The sequence below is a fragment of the Aphelocoma coerulescens genome, chromosome 8, assembly GCF_041296385.1.
Source record: "Aphelocoma coerulescens isolate FSJ_1873_10779 chromosome 8, UR_Acoe_1.0, whole genome shotgun sequence".
Lineage (NCBI taxonomy): Eukaryota > Metazoa > Chordata > Aves > Passeriformes > Corvidae > Aphelocoma > Aphelocoma coerulescens.
The window spans coordinates 28320097-28345910 of record NC_091022.1 but is presented as its reverse complement, the minus strand read 5'-3'; the positions used below and the strand labels follow the sequence as shown (position 1 = coordinate 28345910).

Here is a 25814-nt window from a genome sequence, read left to right as displayed (position 1 = left end):
GAAGTGGGCGGGGAGAGGCGTCTCGTGGCCTGTGGGGCGGGGGGCACTTGAGGGGCCGTCCCTGGGCGGGTGCCGGCGGGGTCACTCGTGTCCCGGGGCAGTGGAGGTCGGGGCTGCGCTCCCCCGGGTCGGTGCATCTGAGCTCTCGGGCGCGCACAGTAAGTGCTCGAAACTCTGTAAATCTGCGCAGCCCCGAGCCTGGGTGTCTCGGATTCACCCGCGGCCACGTCGGGTTACCCCCGTTCGTAGCCCGTGGGTGCTCCGGGTCTCCGGACAGAGCGGGCGCGGTGAGAAGCTGGACTAGTGGCCCTTGATTCTCTCTTCCGTTCCCACCCCCCTCCTTAAAATAAGTGTGTTCTGTTACAGGGGTGAAGGTTAGTTAATTAATTGACCTTGACAAGGAAACTGCTGGAAGCGCTAAATGTTCGCTTCCTCCGCTTCGTCACCCGTGGCTTCATAATTTCCTGTGGACCGCTTTGTGTTCAAAGGATGCGGACAAGCGCGTTGTGAACAGCCTTAACTCAGCCGATGTGTAAAAATAGCAGGGTCCCCGCGAGGTCTGCAGCATGATTTTGACCTGAGGAGTGTTCAATGGGTACAACTCATTCGGAAGCAGCGGGAGCAAGGGATAAAATCCTGTGCTTCTTGCCCTCCACTACCTGTGCGTTTAAAGCCATATTCAAAGCCCATAACCAAAGTGGTTGTTTGCCTCAGACTTTGCCCTGTTTGCCTCAAGTCTCTTGGCTCTTAAACGCTGCTTTCAGCTCGCTGCCCTCCCATGTTCCAAAGCTGCACAAAACTCAGGCCACATCTGGTGGTTGGGTTTGTTACCCATTGTCTTGGTGGTTGGGTTTGTCACCCTTTCTCCTGGACCGAGCAGCAGATTTTTAAGATGTTTCTGCTCCGGGTGACCAAGCTGCTGTTTTGAAGATCACCACGGCAGAACGAGCAGGATTAAAGGGTGTAACTTTGGCTGGGGAGGAGGGCCTGAGGCTGGGCTAAGGCTCTGCTCTGATGGCTGTGAGGCCTGGCATTTCTGCACCAGGCATTGAGCACTCGAGCAAAAATGGGGTGTTGCAGACACAGATCAGCTCCAGGTTTTCAGTTTGATACACGTGCAAGATGCTCGAGAGAGATTTTCTCAGTCCTTCTCCAAAAACACCCAGCTGATGAGCATGCGCTGCTTTTCAGCGTGCTGGGTTTGATGCAGGGCTTGTGTTTTGCAGGCAATGAGTGGCAACGAGCAGGACTGGCTGGCTCTGAGGCCTCAGGAACCTTCTCCATCCCAGTGCTGCGGCAGCGGCTGCAAGCCCTGCATCTACGACGTGTACGAGAAGGAGCTTGCACAGTGGGAGAGAGCCAAAGCACTGCAAGACAAAAGCCTTCTCGTTGGAAAGAAGGAGCAGGTTGATTTATCTTCAGTGCATCCTGGAGCCTGTGCTTTGATCGTACTTGTTCGGGTGTGGGGTTGTGGTGATGGGTGAGGGATACAGCAATAAATTCAAGTGCTGCCTTAAGAGATGGCTGTAAATGCAGTTCCCCAAACTCAGCCTTCACCCTCCCCCTTGGCCGCTCTCTCCCTGCTGTAATGTGATTTTCCAAGTGTAGAGTTCTCCCTGGTGTCGCATTACAGCCCTGGCTCTGCAGCTTCTCCTCTCCGAGTTTCCTCCGAGAAGCTTTGTTTTCCTCACCTTTCTCATCTTTTCCTGATCCTTAGGCTTGTGTTTTGATGCTGAAAAAAGCTGCATTGTGTGTGGTGGAGCAGTTGTCTTCAGAGTGTAATTTTTAAGCCTGTCAGTGCCCTTTTACATAAGATTAACTATGCTGGGTCAAGCAAAAAAGATCAGCTGAAACAACTGACAATATTTTCTGTTCACTGTGGCCATCAGCGGGTTGCAAAGTTGCCCCCAAAGCAGCGTGTGGCTCTTTTAGCAGAATTATTTCTGTTTGTTTCCAGACATGAGAAAATGATTGCAGTGAGTCATAATAGGATGACCTTGCTGTAAGGTGTAAAAAAGTGTAATTTAAAAAGGTGGTGGTGGGGAGAAATGCAAGATCCCAAAGTGCACGCTGCAGAACATGATAATGAATCAGCAGAGAGCTGGAATTTGCACCAGGCCTCAGCGTTTAATACACGTCCTGAGTATCTCTGGCACTAAATTAGCACACACGTTTGCTTCCAGAGAAAAATGAAATCATAAAAGACACCATCTAACCAAGTAATTATTTATTGTTGTTCTTGCAGAGCAACAATTCAGAGCTGAATCCAGATACATTCACTGCATTCAGCGTGAGCTCAGTGGAGCAGCTGACAGAGGACACCTACCAGTACAAATTTGAATTACCGGGAAATAGCAGCCTGCGATTGAGTTTAGGACAACATATCGTGTTAAGGTATTGTTCTCTGTGCTAGTTAAACAGTCTGCATTATGTAACCTAACACGTAGGGTTTTGTCAATAGACAAAGGCTTCATAGCAGGCAAATCATGATTTCTGTACCTCCACAATGACACAGATGAAAGAGCTCACTGCCTCTACTAATTCTAAGGTAAAAGCTGTAGTTTTGTTCAGCATTATCCCTGCGTTGGTGGGTCAGAAAGAACTAGGTGTGATTAAGAAAATCCATTTGCAGAAAGAAGAACTTACAGAATAGATGTTACAGCAGATGATTTACTCCAGCGTGTTGGAATGAAGACAATGAGCTGCACTTGTCCCAGAGCTCAGTATTTTAGGCCCTATATCTTGGGGTAACTCAGTACCCCAGTACCCAGGCACTGCCTGACTGATTTCTAGCAAAACAGCCCTCCTGTGTAGTTTGTTGCTTGCCAGAAAGGGGCCACTTGGGGAAAGTTTCTGTCTCTCAGCCATCTGTGGTGATTATTGCCAGATAGAGAAAGTCCTGTTAGGATGCCACTGATGGGCATCTCTTGACGTCCCTGGTACATTCAGGGCTGGTGTGTGCAGCTGGCTCTGCTGACAGCACAGGCTCCTCCCTTCAGCCCTGGCTCATCACGCAGCTCAGAAAAAGTTTGGTCACTTCAATCAATTCCCGTGGTCAGTAGCATAGAGCAGGGTGGATAATTCCATGGAAAGGGAAGACTTACAGGAAAATGCAGTCTATATTGACAAGGCCTGAGGTCAAGGCTGTGCCTTGGCTTTTGTTTGATTATCAGGTGCTGACTGGATGCAGAAAGTGACCCCAGCTCAAAAGGAACAGCAAACTGAAGTGTTTTCTCTCCCTTTTGCCACTCTTGTATGTTCTCACAAAATCCCTTTCAGGGGTGTGTCCAGGAGCTGGATGTGGTACAGCTGAGGCTGCCACCAGGAAAACAAAAGATTCTGTTAGCTCTTATATTCCCCCTAGATTTCTGCCTCTGGAAGAAGGTTTTGTACCTGTGCACAGGCTGGGCTGCTGCAAAGAGGACCTACTGCCTGCCCCATCTTCCCAGAGAGCTGCAGGAGTTTGGTAATCCCAACTGACCCAAGTCACAAGGGGTTCCTGTTTCTCTTCTCAGAGGAGTGGTGAATGGTTTGGAGGTCCAGAGAGCCTATACTCCAATTAGCCCTGGGAATGCAGAAGGTTACTTTGAAGTTCTAATTAAAGTAAGTAAGCCTGGACAATATGGATTAGAGTATAAGGTGTTTTCTTTAGGAACCAAGCGTGCTGTCAGTGCTTCAAGTGAGACTGTCTCAAATCCCTCATGGACTGTTCCTCTGTTGTTTTGAAGCAGTTGTGCTTTGCTGATAAAAATTGCAGTTTTTCCCACAAAACTGAAAGCAGAAGTTGACACACAAACAAGTGCTTTGCAGCAGAAGCCCTTGGAGCACTTGGGAGAGCCCCTCAGGTGGAAAGAGGTGTCCGTTCCACTTCCTGCCTTTCAGTTTGCTTTTTCAGGCTGTCTTTGAAATCGCACCCAGTTGTCAGCCCAGCTGAACCACTGATTTTGGGACATGTTTGCCCTTATCTCCCCCCTGTATTTATTTGAAGAACACCCCTCTGTCAGTGGGCAGCTGTTCCTGGTGTGCTGACAGGGCTCTGGAGCAGCAGCCTGTGAGGGACTCTGCCCACGGGGCAGAGAGGTGTCCCATGGGCACAGGCTGCATCTGTCAGAGTGGACAGGGTGGCAGAGCCCATTTTGGACAAGTGCCCTTGCCTTTCTGGAGACAACCACAAAATGCTGGTTGAGTTCAAAAGGATTTTATAGGAGATTTGGCTGGAAATTTGTCTCATATAAGTTTGTAGGGCCCTCGTAAATGATTACTTTGTGTGGCAAATACCAGCTTGAACGTTTTTCCAATACTGCATCTGTATGTCACTAGTGATTCCCCAGGGCAGACACAGATTTGAGTACAGGTGTGAAATTCAGAGTGCTGGGTACCCCAGGTGGCTTGCAGAGAAGGGCCACTTGTCCTCTGCCTGTCTTCCAGGATTTCATGTTTGTGGGGTTTATTATGCATTGTGTGTTCGAACACAAACCCTGCTCTTTAGAAGAGTGAACAGCTTCTCTAGGACACCTGTGGGAGGGTCATTTCCCCATTCTTGTGGCAATTGGTGTGTGGTAGGGGAGAGAAATGTTGCATTTGAGTTGCATTAATAGGATATATTCACAGGATGACTGTGAAATTTCATGTATAGCGGCTCATTACTCACAGGTTTTGCATTTCAATAATAATAGTAATGATTGTAATGATACCTTTCCTTTATATAGAACCTTTCATCCCAAAAGGGGCTATAGTTATTCTCTGGCAGTGACAAAAGAGGTTGGTAACACCCAGTGTAAAGCAGCCATTTTTATAACTCACTCTGTAGGTTGTGGTATATTTCACACTATTGAGGCAATTTTGGAAAGTAGTATATTATTATTACTATGCAATCCAAGCACTGTTCAAACCCTTCTGTCTCCTGTTATTACAGCATTGCATTTGTGATACTACAGTTAAGAGTGAGGGAGTTGCCATTTACAGAGCATAACCCTCTTTTTGAGTGATTTTATAATGTTAGGGTTTCTCTCCATGTAAAATGGGGTGTGGAAGTTTTCCCCCAGGAGTTGTGGGTTTTTTTTTTTCTTTTTATTTAGAAAAACTCATTTTAAATCCACTCAATGACTTTTCACTTCAATTTTTTGGAAATAATTTTGGTGAAAGAAGGATTGTTTCAGTTTCCATTACCCTGGTCCTTTGGGAATAGGCAGTAAGTGGGCCTGACTTCTCTGCTCTTGCCTTGGGTTTCCAGATGTATTTGAAGAAGGGAGGTATAAAATTTGCTTCTTTGATGCAACTGCACACTCTTTGCATGAGACTTAGCACCTGCCCAGAGCCCTCTGAACATAAAATGATTCTGACAATAACTCAGAGCCTGGATGTGTGTGTGATTTACCTTTTGAATGTAACAACTGGTGCTAATACTTCTTAATATTTCAGGTTTAAGTGAGGGGCTGGGAGGGGAGGAGCATCTGTGTTCTTTCTTAGCTAATACTGCTTGCAAGCAGAAGCACAGGCTCCCTCACTCGCTTTTTCTGAGCTGCTTTGTGGTTCACCAATTTTGTTTGCCTGCAGTGCAGCTTGGTGGCCAGCCAAGGCACCGGGGTGTGGAGCTGGGCTTCTCTCCAATGCCTGTGCAGGAAATACCCCCAAATACGCTTATTTTGTGTGGGCTGGAGTTGCCAAGGGCTTTTACCACATCCCATCTTCTGGCCCCTGGTTGTGTTGCTCTTCCCCAGGCTTATCCTGGCGAGATCCATCGTGTGCTGCAGCTTTGGGCTTCTCTGCTCTTGCTGCTTGGGCCAGTTCTGGTTCTGTGGCCACGTCTCAGACTGTGGCCAGTCTTTTGCTCACTTCTGTTCTCTTTAACCACACAGTGGACACACATTTAGGGCATGGATGGCAACAGGACTGCTTGAACAAGCCCTTCATTTTCCAGCCTCTCCTCCCTTCTCATCAGTCATGAGTGAGATCAGCATTCCTGCAGGCAACAGCCTGGATAATGTTGTTTGTGCTTGGTAGAAAGTAAAGCAGGATTTTTTGCTCGTGTTTTTCTTCCATGGGGCCAATATTAACATATTCTTTTGGAATTGTGGAGGCATCCCTCAGCATCCAGATGATCTGTTCTGAAAACAAAGAGTTTTACAAACGAGAAACCTGGCTTTGGGTCACTAATTGTATCAGCACAGCATCTGAGAGACTGAAACAAAGCAAGAGCTGTGTGGTGTTTATGTAACTAATAGTACCCAGAGGGCATTTCCAGACCCCATACCCGGAGATTTGGAGAACACTTGAAGGCCTGCATTTTGCTTTGCATTCAAGACACTCTTCTCTGTGTGCTTTGTAAGCAAGAACTCTGATAAGCTTTTTCCAGTTTTGGAAATTCAGGCTGCGTGAGAGGGGGTTGTGTTTACATTATAGTCAAGCTGGAGTGATTCCAATATGATTTAATTTAAATGTCTTTGTTTTGGGTATAACTTTGAGTTATTTTTCAAACAGAAAGATCTTTCTTTTTTTCTTTTTTAAACACACGAAATGTTTTTTTGTCCCCTTTTCATTTAAATGTAGCTAACTTTATAATCGACTTTAAGCTGGGAAACTTTCCAATGGAGTATAATTATTCTTTTCTTTTGTGCAATGTTTTTTATTAGTGCTATGAAGCTGGGCTAATGTCACAATACATAAAAACGTGGAAAAGAGGAGATGTGGTCTTTTGGCGTGGGCCGTTTGGAGGGTTCCCATATCGACCTAATAAGGTTAGTTCCTAAGAGACATAGGATGCTTCAGCCTGTGGCAGCAAGCTTTGTTCAATACTCTGAAGGGAAGACTTCAATTTGATTACTGTTTTTCATTATTATTTTAGAGACTTCCTGGGTTACTGTACAGTGTGACAGCATTAGCAGTCAGTTGGAACACCTTCTTGAACTGCAGAATATTTAAGAGGGAAGAGGAGGTGGATGGGAGACAGGAACATATTAGCAAGGCTCTGTGTTCATCACTTGCAGTAGAAGTTCGTGATGTGCCTAACAAAGGGCACATCTTTCTTTGCACCAGCAATGAGTGTGGATGGGTTTTTGCCTGGTTTGACCCACATATCTGGGTTGTGACTGAGCACAGGCGAAGGGGAGGTGTTAATCTTCTCCTCCCTTGGGTATTCCCTGAGCTGTTGAGGTGTCAGGTCGCTCCCCAAACGCTGATCCCACCTGCCAATACCAGGCTGGCTGCAGGGAAAGGCAGATCTGGTTTCAGGGGGAGGCTTCTCACACACACTAATTCAGTTACTTAATTCTGACCTTTCAAATGAGGAGCTAAATTGAAACACTGGTCATTAAGATCCCAAGGCTTTGTGGGGTTTTTGGTGGATTTGTTTTGGTGGGGTTTCCCCCCCCCCCAACAAAAATAAGCAAAATCTGAGTGGCCAAGCTCTATGCAGAGCAATTGTGTCCTGCTTCCTGACATACTTCTTTTCTCCAGAGGACATTCAGGATTTTACTTTGCAGCAACCAGAAGAAACCCAGGGAGCATTTCCAGTGGAAGAAAACACACAGTGGGTCAGCAAAGCGTACTGCAGAATTGAAACTGGAATGTGAATTAATTGAAATCAAGGCTAAAGTTAGGATAGATTATTACATTTGGGTAAAACCCAGTTTTGTTAGATTTGATATCTAAACCCTTTAAGTGCTTTCTGTAATCCCTTTCAGAAAAATACATTCTGAGATGTGAATTTAGCTGTTCATGACCTTCTGATATGTTGTTTCTCAAGAGACCCTTTACCAATGTGGCAGCAAGAGGAACTGACCACGAGCACACCCATTTCCAGCCATCACAGCTCATTCCAAATTCTCTGTTTTGTTGTTAGCATGGAGAACTCCTCATGCTGGCCTCTGGCACCGGCCTTGCACCAATGATTCCCATTCTCCAGTCCATAACAGATGATGAAGAGGATGAAACCTTTGTAACTCTTGTTGGCTGCTTCCCTACCTTTGACAAAATTTATTTGAAACCTCTTCTGCAGGATTTGGCTCGGTACTGGAACATTAGAATATTTTATGTCCTAAGCCAGGTAAATGAATGGATTATGAAGTGTGTTTGTGTGAGGGTTCTGTGTGCTGGATGAGCCTCTGCCTCCTCCACTTTTCCATGAGCATGATCTTAATTCTTTCCCAGTCATTCAGCCTAATCTGTGATCCAGTAGCTGCTGTTCTTAAATCTGCTACATGTACTCATACTGCTCCTAGTCTGGAGAATTTTGGGGAAGTGACCATCACTGTCCCTCTCTGCTTCCCTGAGAGCTGTTCTGTTGGGATGGACCTGCTGTTCCATAGTCACTGTTGATTATTCCCCCCCATTTCAGACAGTTGTTGCTGCACCTATACAGCAAATAAGCTGGTTTTTTCTTCCTGATACCAGTGCCTTAATCTGTCCTTATCCCTCCATTCATTGCTCATGGCTAGAACTCTCCTCTGGTGTGCTAGCATCAACTTCCCAGCAATTATTTTTCCTTGCTGATCCATTTTTAAACTTCTAAAAGTTGATTCCCCCTCTGTAAAATTACTTTTCTGCCACATTCATGGGAGGAGGGCATACCTCTCAGTGGTCTTATATTTTGAGCAGTCTTTTTCATTTCCATTTGGTCCCAAAGTTGCCTGTGTTCTGCATGGATTTGGTGGTTAAAAATTATGTCCTTCAGAAATGAGGATTCATTGCAGGGAGGATATAGAAAGAATTATTTATGCTAAGGGAATGAATCCCATTGCATTTTTAGTTTCTCAGATGAATCATTTTTTGTATCTCTCAGAGTGGAACTGCCTCATACATTCTGTTCCACATGCGGCCTCGGCAAGATGAGATTTGGTAGGGGGAAAAGTGCTGGTGACTTGGGCACCCCCTCAGCTGCTCTGTAGGAGCATAACCATAATTGTCTCTGGTGACATGGCTTAAATACCCTTTTCAGGGTGTTTAAACTCTTTGATGGCTGTCTCAAGAGCATGAGGAGGTCTTGAAATTCAATCAGCGAAGGGCAAGAAACCCACCTGACCCCTGTCAACACTGTCTGCCCCTCCTCTCTCCCTTTTCCCTCCTCTCTTAGCAGGCTTGTGGTAGTCCAAGGCTGGTTCGTGCATCCTCCCTCTTGGGATTATGTATCTGTCTGTGTTTCATTGTGCTGCCTGTCACCACCACATCTGAGCACCTTCTGCTCCTGATTAATTGCAACAGGGGAGTCCCTGCTGGATCCAGCACCACAGGATCTGACACTTCTCATGGGATCAGAGCTGTATTTGGAGCAGAGCTGGCTTCTTTCAGTTTTGGTCAAGGGAGATGGGACTGAAAGAGACTTGGGAATGGGAGAGGCAATAGAGAGGAATAGACTTGGGACTTGGGGATAGGAAAGGTGCCATGGGAGATGGTTCTCGATGGAGAAGGGTCTGCAGCATTTATTAGTGATAGTTACACTCAGGTTTTGTTCAGTCCCCTCTGAGCAAGTGGCCAGGTCCTGTGGCAGGGAAAGATTTCATCTGGGCTTGGAAAGAGGAATGCAGCTCTAAGGAAGGGTCAGTGTCACCCACATGGTGTCACAAAGGTGAAAATCATCCTGGGTACTACTCTGAGGGGAGGAGGGAGATTCAGCTCTAAGCAATGTTGTCCTTTTTAACATCACACAGAGCAAACCTTTTACCTTTCCAGGAAACTTCACTGGAAAAACTTCCTTGGAGCTATCAGGAAAACACATACACTGGTCATCTCAATGAAGACTTGATGAAGACAATAATAAAATCCTGTCGAAGAAAGCCATTTGTATTAATTTGTGGCTCTTCTGCATTCAATGAAGATATGAGTAGATACTTGAAAGCTTCAGAAATTGACGAAAATTCCTGTTTTGTCTTTTAGCAGGATATTCCTGACCTGAGGAACCTGAGGCTGAGCCTTGAATGTCCTTGTTTCTTTGCAGACATTGCACAAAATGGGCCTGCTCAGAAAACTGAGCTCCTTGGAGCAACTATTTGTTGATCCTCACGCCTGGGTGTTTTAAGGAATGGGTGCCATTCCAGAGTGGCTGCTACATGGTGTGCCACCCACACCTCAGGGACCAGTGTGGTAATTTTAATGGAAATCTTCAAGTGCAGTTTTAAGAGAGAGAGATCTCCTGAGGGGGTGCTTATTGTACCATGCACACAGCTCTGCTGTAATACGGAGGCTGGTGACTTGCTTTGCAACCTGTGTTATTCTGCAGTGGTGTTGTGCCCTGTTAGGTGTCCAGAGGAGAGACAGAATCCTCAGGGATCCTTACCAGGCCAAGAGAACGGCAGAGTCTGGATCATTTTGGTTCTGTCATGTGCAGGCTGATGTCAGGCAAGTCCCTTCAGCCTCCCTGTGCCTCAGTTTCCCCACTGTACACTAATACAGAGAAGGTGGCACTGATCTCTGGAAACAGCCTTTCCAACTGTATATGGAAGAGCTATCCATAAGGATGAAATGATACGTTATGGCTAGTGAGATCTTAGGCAGGCTGAGCTGCTGCCCTGGCACAGCCTGTGCTACCTACCCTGTGCTTAACCCTTGAAATGCTACCTGGGGAGACAAAGAGCGTGTCCCAAAACTGGGAGAGTGTGGCCAGGTTGTAGCTGCTGTCTGTCAGGGAGGATGGCTGTTTGCTTTCCATGTCCCCTAAGTGTTGTATCATAGCCCTGGCTCATTAAACTGAACCTCTTTTCAAATAAACAGCTGTTTGGTGTTGTCACAGGACTCTCCCAGGTGCCTGAGGAGGTTCCCTAAGCATACAGGAACACCACCTGAGGAGGGAAAGCTGTGTGGGTCTGCTGGGGTGCTTCCCTGTGGGACACGGAGCAGAGCCAGGGAGCTGCCTCGGGAGGCAGCCTGGCACAGCACCCAGCCTGGGCACCTGGTCCCCTTCCTCTCTTTTCAGTCCAAAATGCTGCTGTTTTTCCTCTGAGGTATCTGCTGTCCACTCTTTTACCTTCTTAGACTGCTGTGTTTAGTATCTATGCCTGGAAATACAGCTTCTCTGCACACCTTGTGTTTTTCTGTTCATTCCCAGTCCATCCTGTGTTGGGGTTTTCCTGGCTGTGTCAGATGATTATTGCATTATCATTCGTGCCTTCTTTTGTACCTGTGTCTAACACTACACCTTACACAAAGGAGATGTAGTTTGTTACACAAAAAACACAGTGTGCACTGAAGTGGTAGCTCAATTCACACATTTGGGAGGGAGTGTAAGTTCGCTTTGCGCTGCTGAGATTTGTCTCCAGTTACCAAATGCGTGGAATTAATCAAGTGTAGCTGCAGCTTTTATGTTAACTTCCTTAGAGCAAGGGCTGACAAGAAAGCCATCTTCCTAACCCAAAATAGGGTTCTGGCTTTAAAGGCATGGAGATCCAGGGAAGGTGTCCATGGTCGGTCCAAGGCAAGCTCTCATCTCCAATCCACGATGTGCTTCAGCCACCCTAAGTCACTGCATAGTGAAGGTGCTTCTTTGCAGCGCAGGCTGATAAAATAATGAGATGCTTTCTCCATTTACTTTCCCTACTTTGGCCTTAGCTAGGAACATGGAGAAAATATTTCTGTCAGATATTAAGCATGTGAAAAATCTTACTTCTATTCCTCTTGCTTTAAATATTATGTCTTTTTGAGATTTTGCTAAAACCCCACCCCACCTTTTTGCCAAGGCCCAAGGTAAAAAACTTCACGCTCGCCTTGGAAAAGTGCCGGCTTTCTGCGTGTAAGCTGGGACTGTTCCTTTAAACACAACCCCAATATGTCTGGGTATTTCAGCACATATGGGCCACGATGGTTAAACCCTACCCAGCTGGTCCGGCCGTTCTGCCGCGCAGCTCCGTCTTTGTTCGTGGCTCAAAGGGAGGGTGGTGAGAGACGGAGCAAGCTGTGAGTGCTGCGGGTTGCCATCCTGCGAGGGCGGGCTGCGGCCGCGCGGGAGGAGCGGGGCATGTCCCGCCCGAGGGGACAGGGGCTTTGCGAGACATTCTCCATGGGGGAGATGATGTCCTTGGAAGCAGGAACTCGAAGGAGCCTTTAAACCGCCCGCAGGCACTTTGTTCTCTATTTTCTGCCCTGCTCTCCCTTCCCCCTCCCGCCTTTTGTTGTTTCTCAGGCTGGCTCTTACACGAGTCCCCTCATCCCAACCATCCCCCATGGGGACAGCCCCTTTCAGAGGATGGCGTGGATTCCTGCAAACAAACGCAGGGATGTGGAATGGAAAGGCTCTCGGGCAGAATTTTCCTTGCCGGGGGAAGATGAGAGGTTTCCTTCCCTTTGGAGGCCCAGAACCACCCCATGGTGCAGTTTCATGGGCAATCGGTGTCGGTGCTCTTGGTGACTGGGGCATCTGTGGAGCTGGAGGTGTGTGAGCTCGAGTGGGCAGCTGATGCCCAGCCAGGGCAGGGGCTCACAGCCTGCCTCTCCTTCCAGGTGGGGGGCTGCTGCTGGTGCTCCTGATCTCTGGCTGCCCCCAGGAAGCCCCTGCCACCCGTGCAGCGCTGTGACGGGGGAAGGGGCTTCGCTTCGCTTCCTTTCTTCTTCCTCATGTGCAGCCTAAATACCTTCTTAATTTCATCTCATTATTTCCTGCCTAAATAATTCCCGTTTCTCCTGGGGACCGTTTTTAAACCTTTGATCTTCTCTGAAGTCTCACAGTCCTGATCACGTCCTTTCTGTTTAAATGAATCAAATGCCTTTTTGACTCATGATTTATAAATTTGCCCACAGAGGAACAGAGGCAGCCCTGACATGGCACACCTTGAAATCACCCACCGTGGCCGGTGCCAAAGTACCCTGGGCTGTTCCAGAGCCCCTTCCAGCCAGACCTCCATGCCTGGCTCCTTTGCTTCCCTGCTGCATGTCACTCTCCGCCTGCCTCCCTCTGCCTTCCCACTCCACTCTGCAGCTGACAACCGGGTTGCCTGGGCTCAGGCCCTGGGAATGGCCATCTCCGGGTCAGGAGAAGGGTGAATGTGCTGGTGGTTGATGGATGCCGTCTCCTGGGAGTGGGGCACAGCTGCTGTGCTGCACAGCCCTTGCCCCCCCATCTCCTGGGGATCGTGGATGCAGAGTACAGCTGAGGGGAGGGAGAGGAGCAGCTGTGCAGGTACCAGCGTCCTAGGCATTGCCTCGGTTCTGAGGCAGTGCTGGAAAGGCTGGAAGACAGAGGGTGTTGCCCAGGATGGACGTGATGAGGATGAATGTGTTGCTCCATAGTGCAGCGACACAGAAGTTGGAGAACATGTTGTCCCTGAGCCCAGGGGATGGTGGCTGGGAGGGCTGAACACTCCTCCAGGATGAACCAGGGTTCTGGCAATGGAGAATACCAGGAGAGACCCCTGTGCCATGGCCAGACCTCTCCTGCATCTTTGCTGTGTGAGCCCACACTTGTTGACAAGGACAGACCTCCTCTCCAAGCCATTAGGGAAGCAGCTAATTAAGGTCTGTAATGTGCCTGGGAGGTCAGCAGGAGATGTGCCAGCATCACAGCATCTCCCAGAGCCTGCACTGGGGCAGGATCTTCACACAATGCCCAGGGACAGGGGGAGCTGCCCTGCTCCTCCTCATTCCATTGTGCACTTAGTCCTGGTGCTGGTGGGGTGATGCAGTGCCCAGTGCCCCAGGACAGAACCCAATGTTCCCTGCCTCAGCTGGGCTTAGGATAGTGGGTTCCTGGCTGGGATGTCCCAATGCTCCCAGCAGCCCTCGGCATGGCTCCAGCAAGGCTGGGTAGTGGGGAGAGAGCCTGTACAAATATTATTGTTGTTATTATTCCCCGTAAATATATGCAGGCACTTAACGACCTTGGCATGGAGCATTTCCTGGGGATTCATGACCAGTTGGTATTAATGGTCTTTAGCTGCACCTCAGGCCATCAGCACCTCCCAGCCCATCATTAATCCACAGGAAATGTCTCAGGCATCGATCCTCATTGCTTAATTAATAAATGCAACTTGTCTCCTGCCTGAGATTTAGAGGTACTCACTGCTTCTCTCCCTGCTGCTTTGAAGGTGACTTTTTTAGCACAGGTCCCTCATGCTGGGAGGCCCTCGTGGGATTTTGTTTCCTGGCATTCATGTGGGTGTGGGCTGTGGCAGCAGGAAAGTCTTTTCTCTCCTGGGCGGGAGGGAAGGAACTGAGCTGCTGTTGGGTTTGGGGTTTCTCCAGCTAATGTGGCACAGCACAAGGAGCACATCTTTCCCACCAAACCCAAAGGCTTGATTACCTTCAGTGCATCCAAGAGCCTGGGCGAGAAGTAGCGTGAGCCAGCGTGGAAGAACGTGGCAATTCTCCAAGGCCTTAGCAGGTTCTATAATAATCGATGTTTTTTGCCCATGAGTCACAATTCATCTCTAATCTTCCTCGGGGGAGGTGGGATTTGCTATCTTTAGTGCTCACGGCTGCCGCTTCCCCGGGCTGAGCATCCCGCTGAGCCTGGACTCCTGCTGCAGGGATGCTGACTGGGCAGCCGGCGCGGAGACGCGGCCGCCTTTCAATCCTGTTCCCTGTTTCTCTAGCCTTTACCACCAGCTGGCTTTGTGCAGTGGGTGCCGCAGTATAAATCATGTTAATTCCTGAGATGCTTTTCCGCGGTAAGTCTGAAATTCCCATTTTGGTTCGCTGGCTTGCCTGGCGAGCTAAATTATTTTCATAGCCCCTTAAGGGCATATTGTCAGCCCAGACTTATTGCCGTTATACACCATTTCTGAAACATTAATATCTCTTCTAAATATAGTGTATTGACAAGGTATCTGGTATAGTGTAAATCCTTGGGACATTTGATCCAGATCATTAAAACTGAGTGAAGGAAGGGAGGAATAGATCAAGTTACCTTGCTGCTCTTAATTCAAACAAGCGATGAATTATTCATTCCGCTATTAATTCTACAGTCCTCCTGCTTTTTATTTATTTCTCTCTTTATTTATTTTTTTCCTCCCAGATAGACAGCTCCAAAAGGATGCTCAGGCACTGGTGAGGGGAGATTTGCCTGCTGGAGGATGGGGTGCACAGGGCTGGGCTGCCTGGCAGTGCTGGCTGTGCTCTGCGGGGCTCTCGAGGATGCTCCCAGCAGAGGTAAGAGCCTGGTCCCAGCTCCCAGTGGGCTGGATGGGCATCCATGGTCCCTGAGGAGGGGAGGGCCGTTTGCAGGTGCCACAGTGGCTCTGGGGTGTCAGTGGGTTCCAGCTCTCCAGCAGGGAGAGGGTCTGGCTCAGGCCAGGGGCAAGGAGCTGGGATCTGGAGTCACCGTGTGTGGCAGCAAGTATGGGACACTGCTCCATGCTTGGGTTTCTGCTTCATGCTTACCTTACTGAGGATTGCAGGTAGGGGTTGTCCTGTTGTGGTGTACAGGTGCTTTGGTGAAGGGTTTGTTAGCTTCTGGAGTTGCACTTGCCTATATAAATCTATATACGCCTATAGATTTATATGTATACGTGTATGTGTGTGTGGCAGGCATGCAATAGACCTCTCACCTTATCCGGATGAAACGTCCCCCAGGATGCAGAGCAGGGTTAGCAGATGACACAGTAATTCAGGGGATAGGGTGGGCCAAGCAAACCCCCATCCCAAAAGCAGCAGGGCCTTTATCACAGAAGGGCTGTGCCAGAAATCAAAACCCATCCCTGGCCCTAGTGCAGGTGCTCCTGAGGCCACACCACTGCCCTGTGGTGCCTGCTCACCCCCCACCTACACACACCTGGGCTTCCCAGAGCACCCCAAGGCTCCCAGCCCTTAATCCATCCATCTGCCTGCACTGTGGCTACTCACTTCTCCCGCAGGCTCCCCTCTTGGGTATTTATTTCAACAACGTTATTCCTTCTGTACCAGCCCCATATTACTTCACTGCCTATCCCCAGCAATTAGCAAGGTGATTTTAGATCTGGCCAGACACACACACGTGGTGCTGCATCCCACACATCCCAGGACCCCCCTTGCTGGAAGGTCACCATGCCAGTGAGCACGATGAAAAGCGATGTGCACAGGCTGACTATTGATTTGCAATATACTTGGCCCAGATTGATGGCAGTGAGCACCCAGCCTTGTTTGGGAACCCACACATGTCTCCTGGGGGCTATGCAGGGTCTGCATCCCTCCCAGACATGATGTATGTGCCCCCTGTATCAGCCTCTTCACCCCAGCCCTAATCAGACCCAGGGGCAAGTGACAGCCGGCCCCCTCTCAGCCTTATTTTATAATAACCGTGTCTCAGTATAAAGATTTCATTAGGAAATCGATCCCTACATGCATAACTCATTGTTCAGCAGATCAAGCCCTTCACCCCTGTTTCTTCCAGCTCAAATTCTCTGATACCACCATTATATGGAGGGAGTGTGGTCAGTGGGAGGCACAAAGCTGAAGGGCTGGGCAGCTGGGGCACTGGCGATCCTGGAACCACTGAGCCTTTAAAACTCATTCCCAACTTCCTTTTTCCCTGCCCTAAACAGGTGTGGATGCTGTGCTGTCACTGGCAGGACAAGCTCAAGGGCACAGCTGAGCCCTGCTGCAGCCCCCACAGGGGCAGCATGGGGCAAAGAGGTTACATGGAGGGATGAAAGGTGATGGGGGCACACGCATCCTCCAGGGAGAGTGGGTGGACAAGCCCAGTGGAGGTCTGCAGGATTCTGGTGTTTTGGTAGTGTGGTGATGGGATGGAGCTGGTGCTGTGCATCCTGTCTCCGTTCTTTTGGGCTTCCCCTGGAAAGGGGACATCACACCCACCTCTGTGTCCTCCAGGCATCAAATGCGGGGGAGTGCTTTCAGCACCCTCTGGCAATTTCTCCAGCCCCAACTTCCCGGGGCTGTATCCCTACGAGACGGAGTGCACGTGGCTCATCGTGGTGGCCGAGGGCTCCTCCGTCCTGCTGTCCTTCAGCCACTTTGAGCTGGAGTACCACGACGCCTGCGCCTACGACTACCTCCAGGTCTACAACGGGGCTGCCCGGGACCGGGGCAACCTTCTGGGCACCTTCTGTGGCCACAGCCCCCCACCACCCTTCTCCTCCGCCTGGCACGTCATGGCAGTGGTCTTCCGCTCCGACCGGCACGTGGCCAAGCACGGCTTTGCCGCTGCCTACAGGAAAGGTAGCAGGGAGGGGTGGTGGTCACTGAGCATCCATCCATCCATTCTCTTCCCTCATCATCATCCTTGCCTCCTTGCAGACGCCTGCGGTGGGCAGCTGACGGGGCTCTCTGGGGAGATCACCAGCCCCCGCTACCCCGAGAGCTACCCCAACGATGCCGAGTGCCGCTGGAGCATCGGGGGGGCCAGCAGCGGTGGCCCCCTCACCCTGGTGTTTGCTGACTTCCAGATGGAGGGGGGCCAAGGCTGTGGCTTTGACTACGTGGCCCTTTTTGATGGCCCCACCATCACTGCCCCCCGCCTGGGACGTTACTGTGGCAGCACCCGCCCGCCCCGCACCATCTCCTCCACCCCACACCTCCTCATCATCTTCAAGTCGGACTTCAACATCGGTGGCAGGGGCTTCAAGGCCCATTTCTACTCGGGTGCGGGGGTCTCAGGGTGGTGGGGCAGTGGGAAGGACATGGGGACAGGCACTGGATTGGGGTGGGGATTCTCTTCCTCCCACAGCAGCAAGAGGAGATGATATGGGGGGATCCCTTTGGGGAGATCCCATGAGATGATGGTGTGAAGTGTAAGCCATCACACAATGCAAATGGCATCACTGTGGCCATTCCAAGCCCTGGGCTGTCCTTCTCTTGAGCAAGAGCCACCCTTCTCTGTTACTCATGCTGTTCCCTGGGTAGATGGGTTTTCCCATGTGTTCCTATATGACTTTGGCTACCTTGGGAATTTCCATCCCCCAAAAGCGCTGGTTGTCCATCAGCCAAATGCAAGGCAGGGAGCAGTGAGGTGAAGGGCAGAGCATCCTTTAGCAGTAAAACAAGTGATCACTCATCCACACCCAGGGAGCTTCAGGTTTGCTTTTGATTTTTCCTTTCCCCTTTTTTCCCTGAGCAGGTGAGTGCCAGGAGGTGTTCAGCACCATCAAAGGGAATTTCTCCAGCCCTCAGTACCCCAACTTCTACCCCAACAACCTCAGGTGCCAGTGGAGCATCCAGCTGCCCCCGGGCTACCGCATCAAGGTCTTCTTCCTGGACATGGAGCTGGAGGGCCGGAGCAGCCTGACAGGTGGCTGTGACTATGATCACTTGTCTGCCTTTGATGGTGGCACTGAGAATGGATCCCTGCTGGGACGGTGGTGTGGGCGGGAGAGCCTGGCTCCCATCACCTCCCGCAGCAACCGGCTGCTCCTGGTCCTCCACACTGACCGCAACACGGCCAAGAGGGGCTTCTCCATCTCCTATGTGGGAGGTAAGGTCCCACTTGGGTGCTCCTCAGTGCTTTAGTTCCATTGGGACATGCCTGAGACCATGTAATTTCCAGAAGGATCATCAGTGAAGGTTCCTATCTGTAGGAGCAGAGCCCATGGCTCCTTAGGGATGGGGTGGAGGAAGACGTGGCAAGTGAGCTGCACTTCATGTTTAGTATTCAGGAGATGCTTTCCAACTTCGAATTCTGTGTGTCTGCCACTGCTGTGCTCCTGTTCCTCTCTCTGGGTGTGAGGGAGAGAAAACCAGGGGTTTTTAATGGGCCAAAGTCCCAGAGAAGGTGACCAGCTCAAACATCACAACCTTGTTTCCTGCTCCCCTGGATGCTCCGGCCTTGCCAGCACATGGCGGAGCAGGCAGACATAAACCATGTCCCCTCCTCCATTGGCAGCAGCACGGGAGGGCAGGACCCCCGGGGCACAGCATTCCCAAATCCACCTGGCCAGCCCTGCCTGGCACATCCCTGCTGCTGGCATGCCCTGTGTCCCAGCCAGCATGTCCATAGCTGGTGGGAGGAGCGGTGTGTAACCTTCCTCCTCTATTTGCCAACCTTTGCACCTCAAACGCCAGCAAATTTATGGCATTTGTTGTATTTCAAGATAATTACATCTGAGCTGACCTGTGGGTCAGGGATGATTCAGCTAGGGGCAGCCTTTCCAGAGGGCTGGAGCCAGAGCAGGGCTGCTGGACTGGCAGCACAGGCAACGCAGGGACTGGCCTAGGTTTTATCCCTCAGCTGCAAAATCGTTCCTTATTTCCAGTGTAGCAGAAAGGATTTGGAGGTATGTGGCTCTTGGAGTTAGAGATGAGATAGAGTTTTGTCCTGAGCCTCTGCAGCCTCTGGAGGGAGAGCAGTGGTACTGAACATTTAGTAGAGCTGTAGTGTGCACAGCAGGTCTGTCCCTGTCCTTGTCCCACTGTTTTCACACTGTTTACAGCCATGTGCAGGGAGAGAATCTTGGTGTCTGTGACTGGTCATGGAGAAACCCTGCTCCAGAGGGAGCAGCCTGCAGACAGATAGATGGGGTGCTACCACAGAGAGGGGCGTGACATCTCCCAGCTGCCCAAGGCTCCTGCATCCCCTGGTACACACTGCCAGATGCATGCTAGGGGAGGACAAAGGCTTGGATGTGAAACTGAGCCTCCCTCCATAGAGCTGAGCCTGCCGGCTATGTTTGCCCAGTGACTCCAGCATCTGCTTGTGATTAACATCCTGCGTGGCACATCCAGCTGCCAGCACTGCCAGGAGAGCAGCTGCTCCCACTGGACACACCAGCCTCTCCCTGCCACCAGCTTCCTCAGGAGCCCACAGACGCAGAGGGGCACCTCAATCTCTGCATCCACAGACTTTCAGCCATGCAGATATTTTCCTTCTCTCCTCCACACCCACAGCCCTTCAGCCATGCAGATATTTCCCTTTCAGGCCCACCAAAAGGCATGGATTGGGCGGGGTGTGTGTGATTTATGGCCATTGAATGAAAGCCTTCACGCCAGGAGAGAGGATCCGCTTTCTCCTCTTGATCTAATGCACTTTAGTTATTTGGTAAATCTTCTAATGGTTTTATAATGCACTAAGCGAAGCAAAGTGACACTATTTTTTTGTATTGATTTTATTGCATCTTCCCAGTTTCATAAGGCCAAGATTCAGAGGGAGCTGGAATAATTCAATAATTCATATTGCCCAAGTGGTTAGTTCAAGCTGAGCAAGGATTCACTTTAAAGAGGGGGGTATTTTTCCTCCCTGCTTCTTTCCCTGTGTGGATGCTTTCTACATCCAGAGAGGCCAAACACAGTGCTAGAAGGAGAGTGATGGAGAGGGACTGGGGTCACCATTGCTCCTACATGTGCACCCTGTTTTCTGTCCCAATAGTTGTGCCCATGAACGTCAGCTGCACCCGGACGGACTTCCACATCCAAATCCCTGTGCAGTCCCTGGCCCAGCTGGAGAGGAGTAGGATTTATTTGGGGACCCCCTCCTGTGCAGCCCAGGTGGTTGGCAGGAACTTTAAAATACACACCAGATTCGACACCTGTGGCACTGAATCCCAGGTAAGCAGTCAGCAAACCCTCCTTTAAAGCAAGCTGTGTACATGGTTAGCCTTGTGCTGGCTGCAGAGAGGTATTCCTGGTCCCTTTCACATTTTCCCAGTAGATACTGGCCTGATTCATGGCCAGCCCCTCCAAAACCCTGAGGAGCCGTGTCCCTTGTCTTGCAGAGACGCAACAACACATCTGTCATCGTCAGCACCCTCTACCTCGATTTTTCGGTGGGAGACCAGGAGGACATCCACCAGTACGAGGTGCAGTGTGAGCCAAAGAGGAAGGAAGCCTCAGTGACCCTTATCGCTGGCCCTGATCCATCCAGGCTCAGCCAGGCAGAAAACCTGGTGGATACCCAGCAGCGGGAGGGGGAAGCAATGGACACCCGTGAAATCAAGAGCCAGGACACCAGCGACATCGTCTTCATCAGCATCTGCATCCTGGCTGGGCTCCTCATGGTCATCGCAGTGGTGGGGCTGGTGCTTCTCTAGGATGCTCCTTCCAGGCTCCAGGGACTGCAGTCCTGCCTGGGGCAGAAAGGCACCCCAAAATCCACCCTCACCCCAGGCTGAGCCCTAACACAGCTGCCCTAACAGAGACACAGCTCCCAGGCCCTGAAACTGAGCGTGAACCCAACCTCCACGTTCTCCAAGTGCCTGAAAAATCTGGGCAATAGGCAGCCGTTTCCCTTCCCAATTTGTTTTCCTCTGTCTCAATCTGTCCATTTGGCTCAGGAATGCAATTCTTGCACTCCCTAACTCTTCCCGCACCTGCTTCAATTTGTTTTCCCTGTAGTGCTGCTGCTTTCAGGAAAGGAACGTTGTTTGCCGATGGCTGCAAATCTTCCTGTCAGTTATTTCTAGCTGAGTTCTTGGAGGTACAAACTATCCCCAAATGTAGCTATATTCCCAACAAATGTTCTCTGTGCTCCCGGCCCGTGCTTGGGGGAGGACTGTGGAGCTGTGTTATAGGGATCTCCACCTGGCACACGCAGATGTAGCTCATGTAGGTGCTCCCAGGTGATGTTTCTGGGTGTCTGTGGGTGATGAGATGAGATGCATTCGCTGTGCCCTGGAGCTCCTCGTTTGATCTTCTCATGTTGTCTCACCTTCTTGCAGGACTCATCTGAGCGCCTCAGCCACCAGCAGCTGGAGGGGAGGAGAACAATCCTCTTCTCCTCTGTGTTTTCCTCCTTTACAGCATATCCAGGTGTCCATGGCTGCCAACTTTCTACAGCATTACTCCTGAAGTTTGAAAATATGGGCAAATCCTGCTACGGCTTGGGGAGATGTTGGAGCGTGGAGGTTTTTGGTAACCCTGTAAAGACAACCTTGGCAGGAGGGGCTGGCTCCTCTGGGACCTCAGTGACACCAGACCTGCACTCGTGGTTCCTGCAGAAGGTGAGCTCAGCACCTGAGAGCAGGAAAATAAGAGTCCTGTGATCGTCTGCCCCTCCAGAAAACTGGGGATCGTCACAAAGAGCCCTGATGGATGGCCGAATAACCCCTGCCTGCCTCTTTTGCCACCGCAGCACAAAGGACATTCCCCTTTGGCATCAAAGAGGGAGTGGCTGTCACAGAGCAGCCTGTGTTCATCCCTGTGGGTCAGAGCCAGCATGTGTCAAAGCCACATGAAATCTTGCTATGGAAAGAGGCCACCCCTCCTCCTCCAGCCTGTGTGAAACACACTGCAGTGCATGGAGAGATCCTAAAGTGTCCCAGTGTGGTCATTCAGGGGCACAGCAAACCCCTTGTGCTGCTGAATCCAGCATTTAGCAGGGACTGATAGGAGAGTCCTGTCAGTGAAAGGCTGCCCTGACTGATGTCCTGCTTCCTTCTGGGAGAGTTCTGTACATCAGGGCATCAGAGGAAGCAGCAGCAAAGGAATAGGATGATGATCGAGCAGCTTTTCCTCCTGGATTGCACCAGCCCTGAGAGAGTGTCTGGGGAGGGAAGAAGGCACAGAGCTGCGCATGCCTCCTAATGAGGAGCCTTCGTTATCGGAGCCTGGATTGATTTGGCGTTTGTTGGTGCAACACATCGGCAAATGTGAGATTTCCGAGGGAAATATTTGCCAGCACGGTTAAGCTCCATTAAGGGAATGTTTTGAGAGCCTGTTGTGTGCAGAGATGGTAAACAAGGCCAGCCTTCCCCCCCCCCCCCGCTGCCTGCAAAGCCTCACTGCCGCTTAATTGCTGGGTATAGAACTGTCAGCTTGAGACCATAGTTACAAGATTTGACAGCTGAAAGAAACTTAAAGATATAATTAACCTTCTTGGTGGCCCAGATTTTGCTGAAACAGGTGAGCACTGCGGCTGCTCGTGCCTGGCGGGGAGCCCACAGCACCCAGCAGCATCCAGCCCTTGCCTGCAGGACAGGCACCTCCTCGCCCAGCTGGAGCCTCCAGAACCCTGTGGTTTGCAGGAAAAAAGTCTTTGCTGGGTAGCTGTTGGTGTTGCACTCAAATAAGGAGTTGGACCTGGTTGCCCCAGGGAGGGTTTCCACTTCTGGCTCCAGTTCACAACCACTAGAGCATCCCTGGGTGCAGTGCTCCCCTGCACACATCTCTGCGGATGCAGGGCTGCAGCTGTGGGAGCAGCTCTGCTCCTGAGTCAAGGGGATCCCCAGCACTCCCAGGCCTGCAGGGGTCATGGACAGGGTGATTAATGCAGCTTGAATGCCTCCAAAAGCCCTTTACCCACTTGTTTCTGATGGCATTCACAGCTGCATCTGCCACCAGCAGTGAGCCACTTGAGCCAGTCATCCCACTTGGAGCGAGGAAAGCCGCTGGTGCTCACCAAACACCCACTCTCCTCAGCCTCCAATCATCCTCTACCATGTGTCAGCCTCTCCACTAGATTTAGGGATCCAATCTCTCCCTGCCCTGCAGGAATTTGCTCGCTGGCATCCTCTGTTAAGCCGGCTGGGGACAGAGCCCAGCAGAGGAGGGGCACTGCCCAGGTAATTTCCTGAAACAAACCCTTCTTCCCATGTAAAAGCTGCTCAGATGAGTGGCCAACAGGTACCAGGGATCCATCACCAGCACTCCTTCCCTCCACCATGCTTGTGGTGCTCACACATCAGGCCTCAGTTTCCCTCCTTAGCGTTTGCCCGGTGCTTCCAGAGCAAGCGGGAGAGCGGCGGGCACGGGCAGCACTCCCGTTGCTCATCTGATTATTTATTTAGAGCATGATGATTGGATTGAGCCGGGCTGGATGCAGCCACCCCATTTCCTGGCTTTGCTTATGGACGTGGAGTCGTGTCTCTCTGGAGCAGACAAAGGCTTGGCTGTTGTGCGGGAGGGAGAGGCTCTGTTATCCCTCTGCAAACGTCTGCGTGCAAATCCGGTGAAGAACTGTTGGAAAATTGTAGATCATAGAAAACAGGACTGCAAGAGCCCCCAGGGGATCAATTGGTTCATTCCTCTCCTTCCCTGGGGAAATCGCTCCTGCTGCAGAGAAGCTGTGCTAAAATATCCGAAAAATCTCAGCCATGCTCTCTGTGTTTTCTCTATTTACCAGGAAGGTTTTCCTGATGTGTCACACTGTGAGGGTGTGCTGCTGCGGGATGTGCTTTTGTGCTGCTGCACTGGACAAGACAATGATGATGGAAGTGCCCCAAAATGAGCACTGCTGCTGGCACAAGCTCCCTCTTCCCAGAGGCCCTGGGCACTGGGCAGCACCAGGCATCCCACGGGGGGCCCAGCAAGCACAGGGTGTTGTGATCCACCCCTTCCCAGGCAATTTATTCTATGGAATGTTCACTATAAGTTTTCTGTGGAGACACCCATGGTCCTCCAGTGATTTCTTCCCTCTTCCCCTATTCCTCTGCTCAGGGGGTTATTTGTCTTTTCAGTTTTTATACTCTAATCCCACAGTCTGGGAATGGGATGCTTGTGACACCCAGGGAGCCAGTGCTGGAGCTGAGCCCCATGACTGAGGATGCTGGTGGTGTGCATCCTCTGCATCCTCTCCTCAAACATTTTTGGTAATTTAACAGGGACTAGCCCTTGGGAAAGCACAAGGGGATGGAGCAGGGGCAGGTTTGCTGCTCCTCAGGGTGGTTTTCTTGGGGGTTGGTGTATAAGGCCAGGAGGCCACCAGCTACTTTTGCCATCAAGCCAGTCATGGCTCTCCAGGAGCTTGGCATGGATGGATCTGTGTTTGTGGTTTTGTGCTGGGAAGGACAAAGCTTTCCAGGTACCCACTGGAGACCCTGGCCACAGTGACACTGATCCTGCCATGAGGGTGTCACTGCCTTGGGGATCCAGATAGCTTCTGGAGACCCTGGCCACAGTGGCACAGATGAGGAGGCAGTAGTCAGGCAGCCCAGCCATCTGGGAAAACATAATGGATCAAGCATATGGACAATTAAAAATGCAATGACGGCATTTACCGGGAGCTGTTTTCCAAGCTTATTTTAAGCCCTGTTTCCTGATCATCACAGCCCCGGGGACAGCAAGGGCCCTGCTCGTGGGGATTTTGGTGTGTGGAGGCTGAGTGCTCCGTGATGGGTGGGAGAGTTCACAGCTGGATTTTGAGCTTACAGTCATGTCTCTGTGGCAGCTTTGGAGGGTAGAGATTTGATCCTGCCTTCTCCCTCTGGCTGGCTCTGCATGTTGCAGCCCTTCTCCTCCTCTTTCCTCTGTCTGGGACAGGAGTGCAGTGTTTGCAATGTGAACATTCCAGCTTAGGCAAAATATTGGCCACAGCAGAAATTATTTTGGCTTTTTTGTTTTCCTTGCCATTGGGGCTGGCTGTGCTAGAGGAACAGTGTTTGTCCATTATAGGAGCACCCTTTATCATGAGATAACTGCTTGCTAGATAATAATATATAATTAGCAAGGATTATTCCATAATCTAGTTTAATAGGCAGAGACCATGGATGTTGTTCAGGGGACTGCCAGCACAAGAATTGGAGCATCATTAATTGCAGTGTAACCCTGGCATGGGCTTCCCTTTTTTTGCTTCCAGGGACATGTCAGAGTTCCTTTGTGCCTCAGTTTCCCCTCCTGTGAGGTGCCAGTCCATCCACCTGAATGTTGCTGTGGAGGAGCAGGGCTTTGCTGGTTGTGGTCAGCTGGGCTGGGGAATTCCCTTGTGTGTTTCCCTCCCTCTACCTCTTCTTTTCTGCTTCCCTCTGTCCCTTCACTGCTCCAGCCCCCAATTTCTGCTCCATAACATACCCTGGGAGGGAAGTTCCTGGAGCCTCCTTTGGGCTCCAAAGGGCATTTGTGGTTGCTCCTTGCCTTAATGTCTCTTAATCCAGGGCCAGTTTAGCCAACCCTTCATATTACAGGGCTGCCAGGGAAGCAAATGAGATCTAAAAGTTTGAGTTCTTTGTGAAGAAACCTTTGAAGAGCCTCTTGAAAGCTGGTGAGCTGCTGCGCACTCTTTTCCAAATGACAGGGAGGGTCTTGTCTACTCCCAT

At 50.5% G+C, this 25814-nt stretch overlaps 2 protein-coding genes across 3 annotated transcripts; both read left to right on the top strand.

Annotated features, from left to right (window-relative positions):
- Nucleotides 1-63: 63 nt before the first annotated feature.
- On the top strand, nt 64-11542 carry CYB5RL (cytochrome b5 reductase like). 2 transcript variants are annotated; one of them, XM_069023469.1, is made up of 7 exons: nt 64-158; nt 1227-1406; nt 2246-2394; nt 3516-3603; nt 6633-6737; nt 7841-8044; nt 9667-11541. In XM_069023469.1, the coding sequence occupies exons 2-7, from the start codon at nt 1230-1232 to the stop codon at nt 9868-9870; spliced, it is 927 nt and encodes a 308-aa protein (XP_068879570.1). In that variant the 5' UTR covers nt 64-158; nt 1227-1229; the 3' UTR covers nt 9871-11541. The 2 variants fall into 2 exon arrangements, with proteins under 2 accessions (XP_068879570.1, XP_068879571.1); XM_069023470.1 differs by lacking the exon at nt 64-158 and adding an exon at nt 263-287 and having other exon boundaries at nt 9667-11542.
- A 3451-nt stretch (nt 11543-14993) lies between these two features.
- Nucleotides 14994-21917, top strand: CDCP2 (CUB domain containing protein 2). Its single transcript, XM_069022916.1, has 6 exons — nt 14994-15069; nt 16729-17076; nt 17155-17499; nt 17975-18328; nt 20216-20394; nt 20562-21917. The coding sequence occupies exons 1-6, from the start codon at nt 14994-14996 to the stop codon at nt 20874-20876; spliced, it is 1617 nt and encodes a 538-aa protein (XP_068879017.1). The 3' UTR covers nt 20877-21917.
- The last annotated feature ends 3897 nt before the right edge of the window (nt 21918-25814 follow it).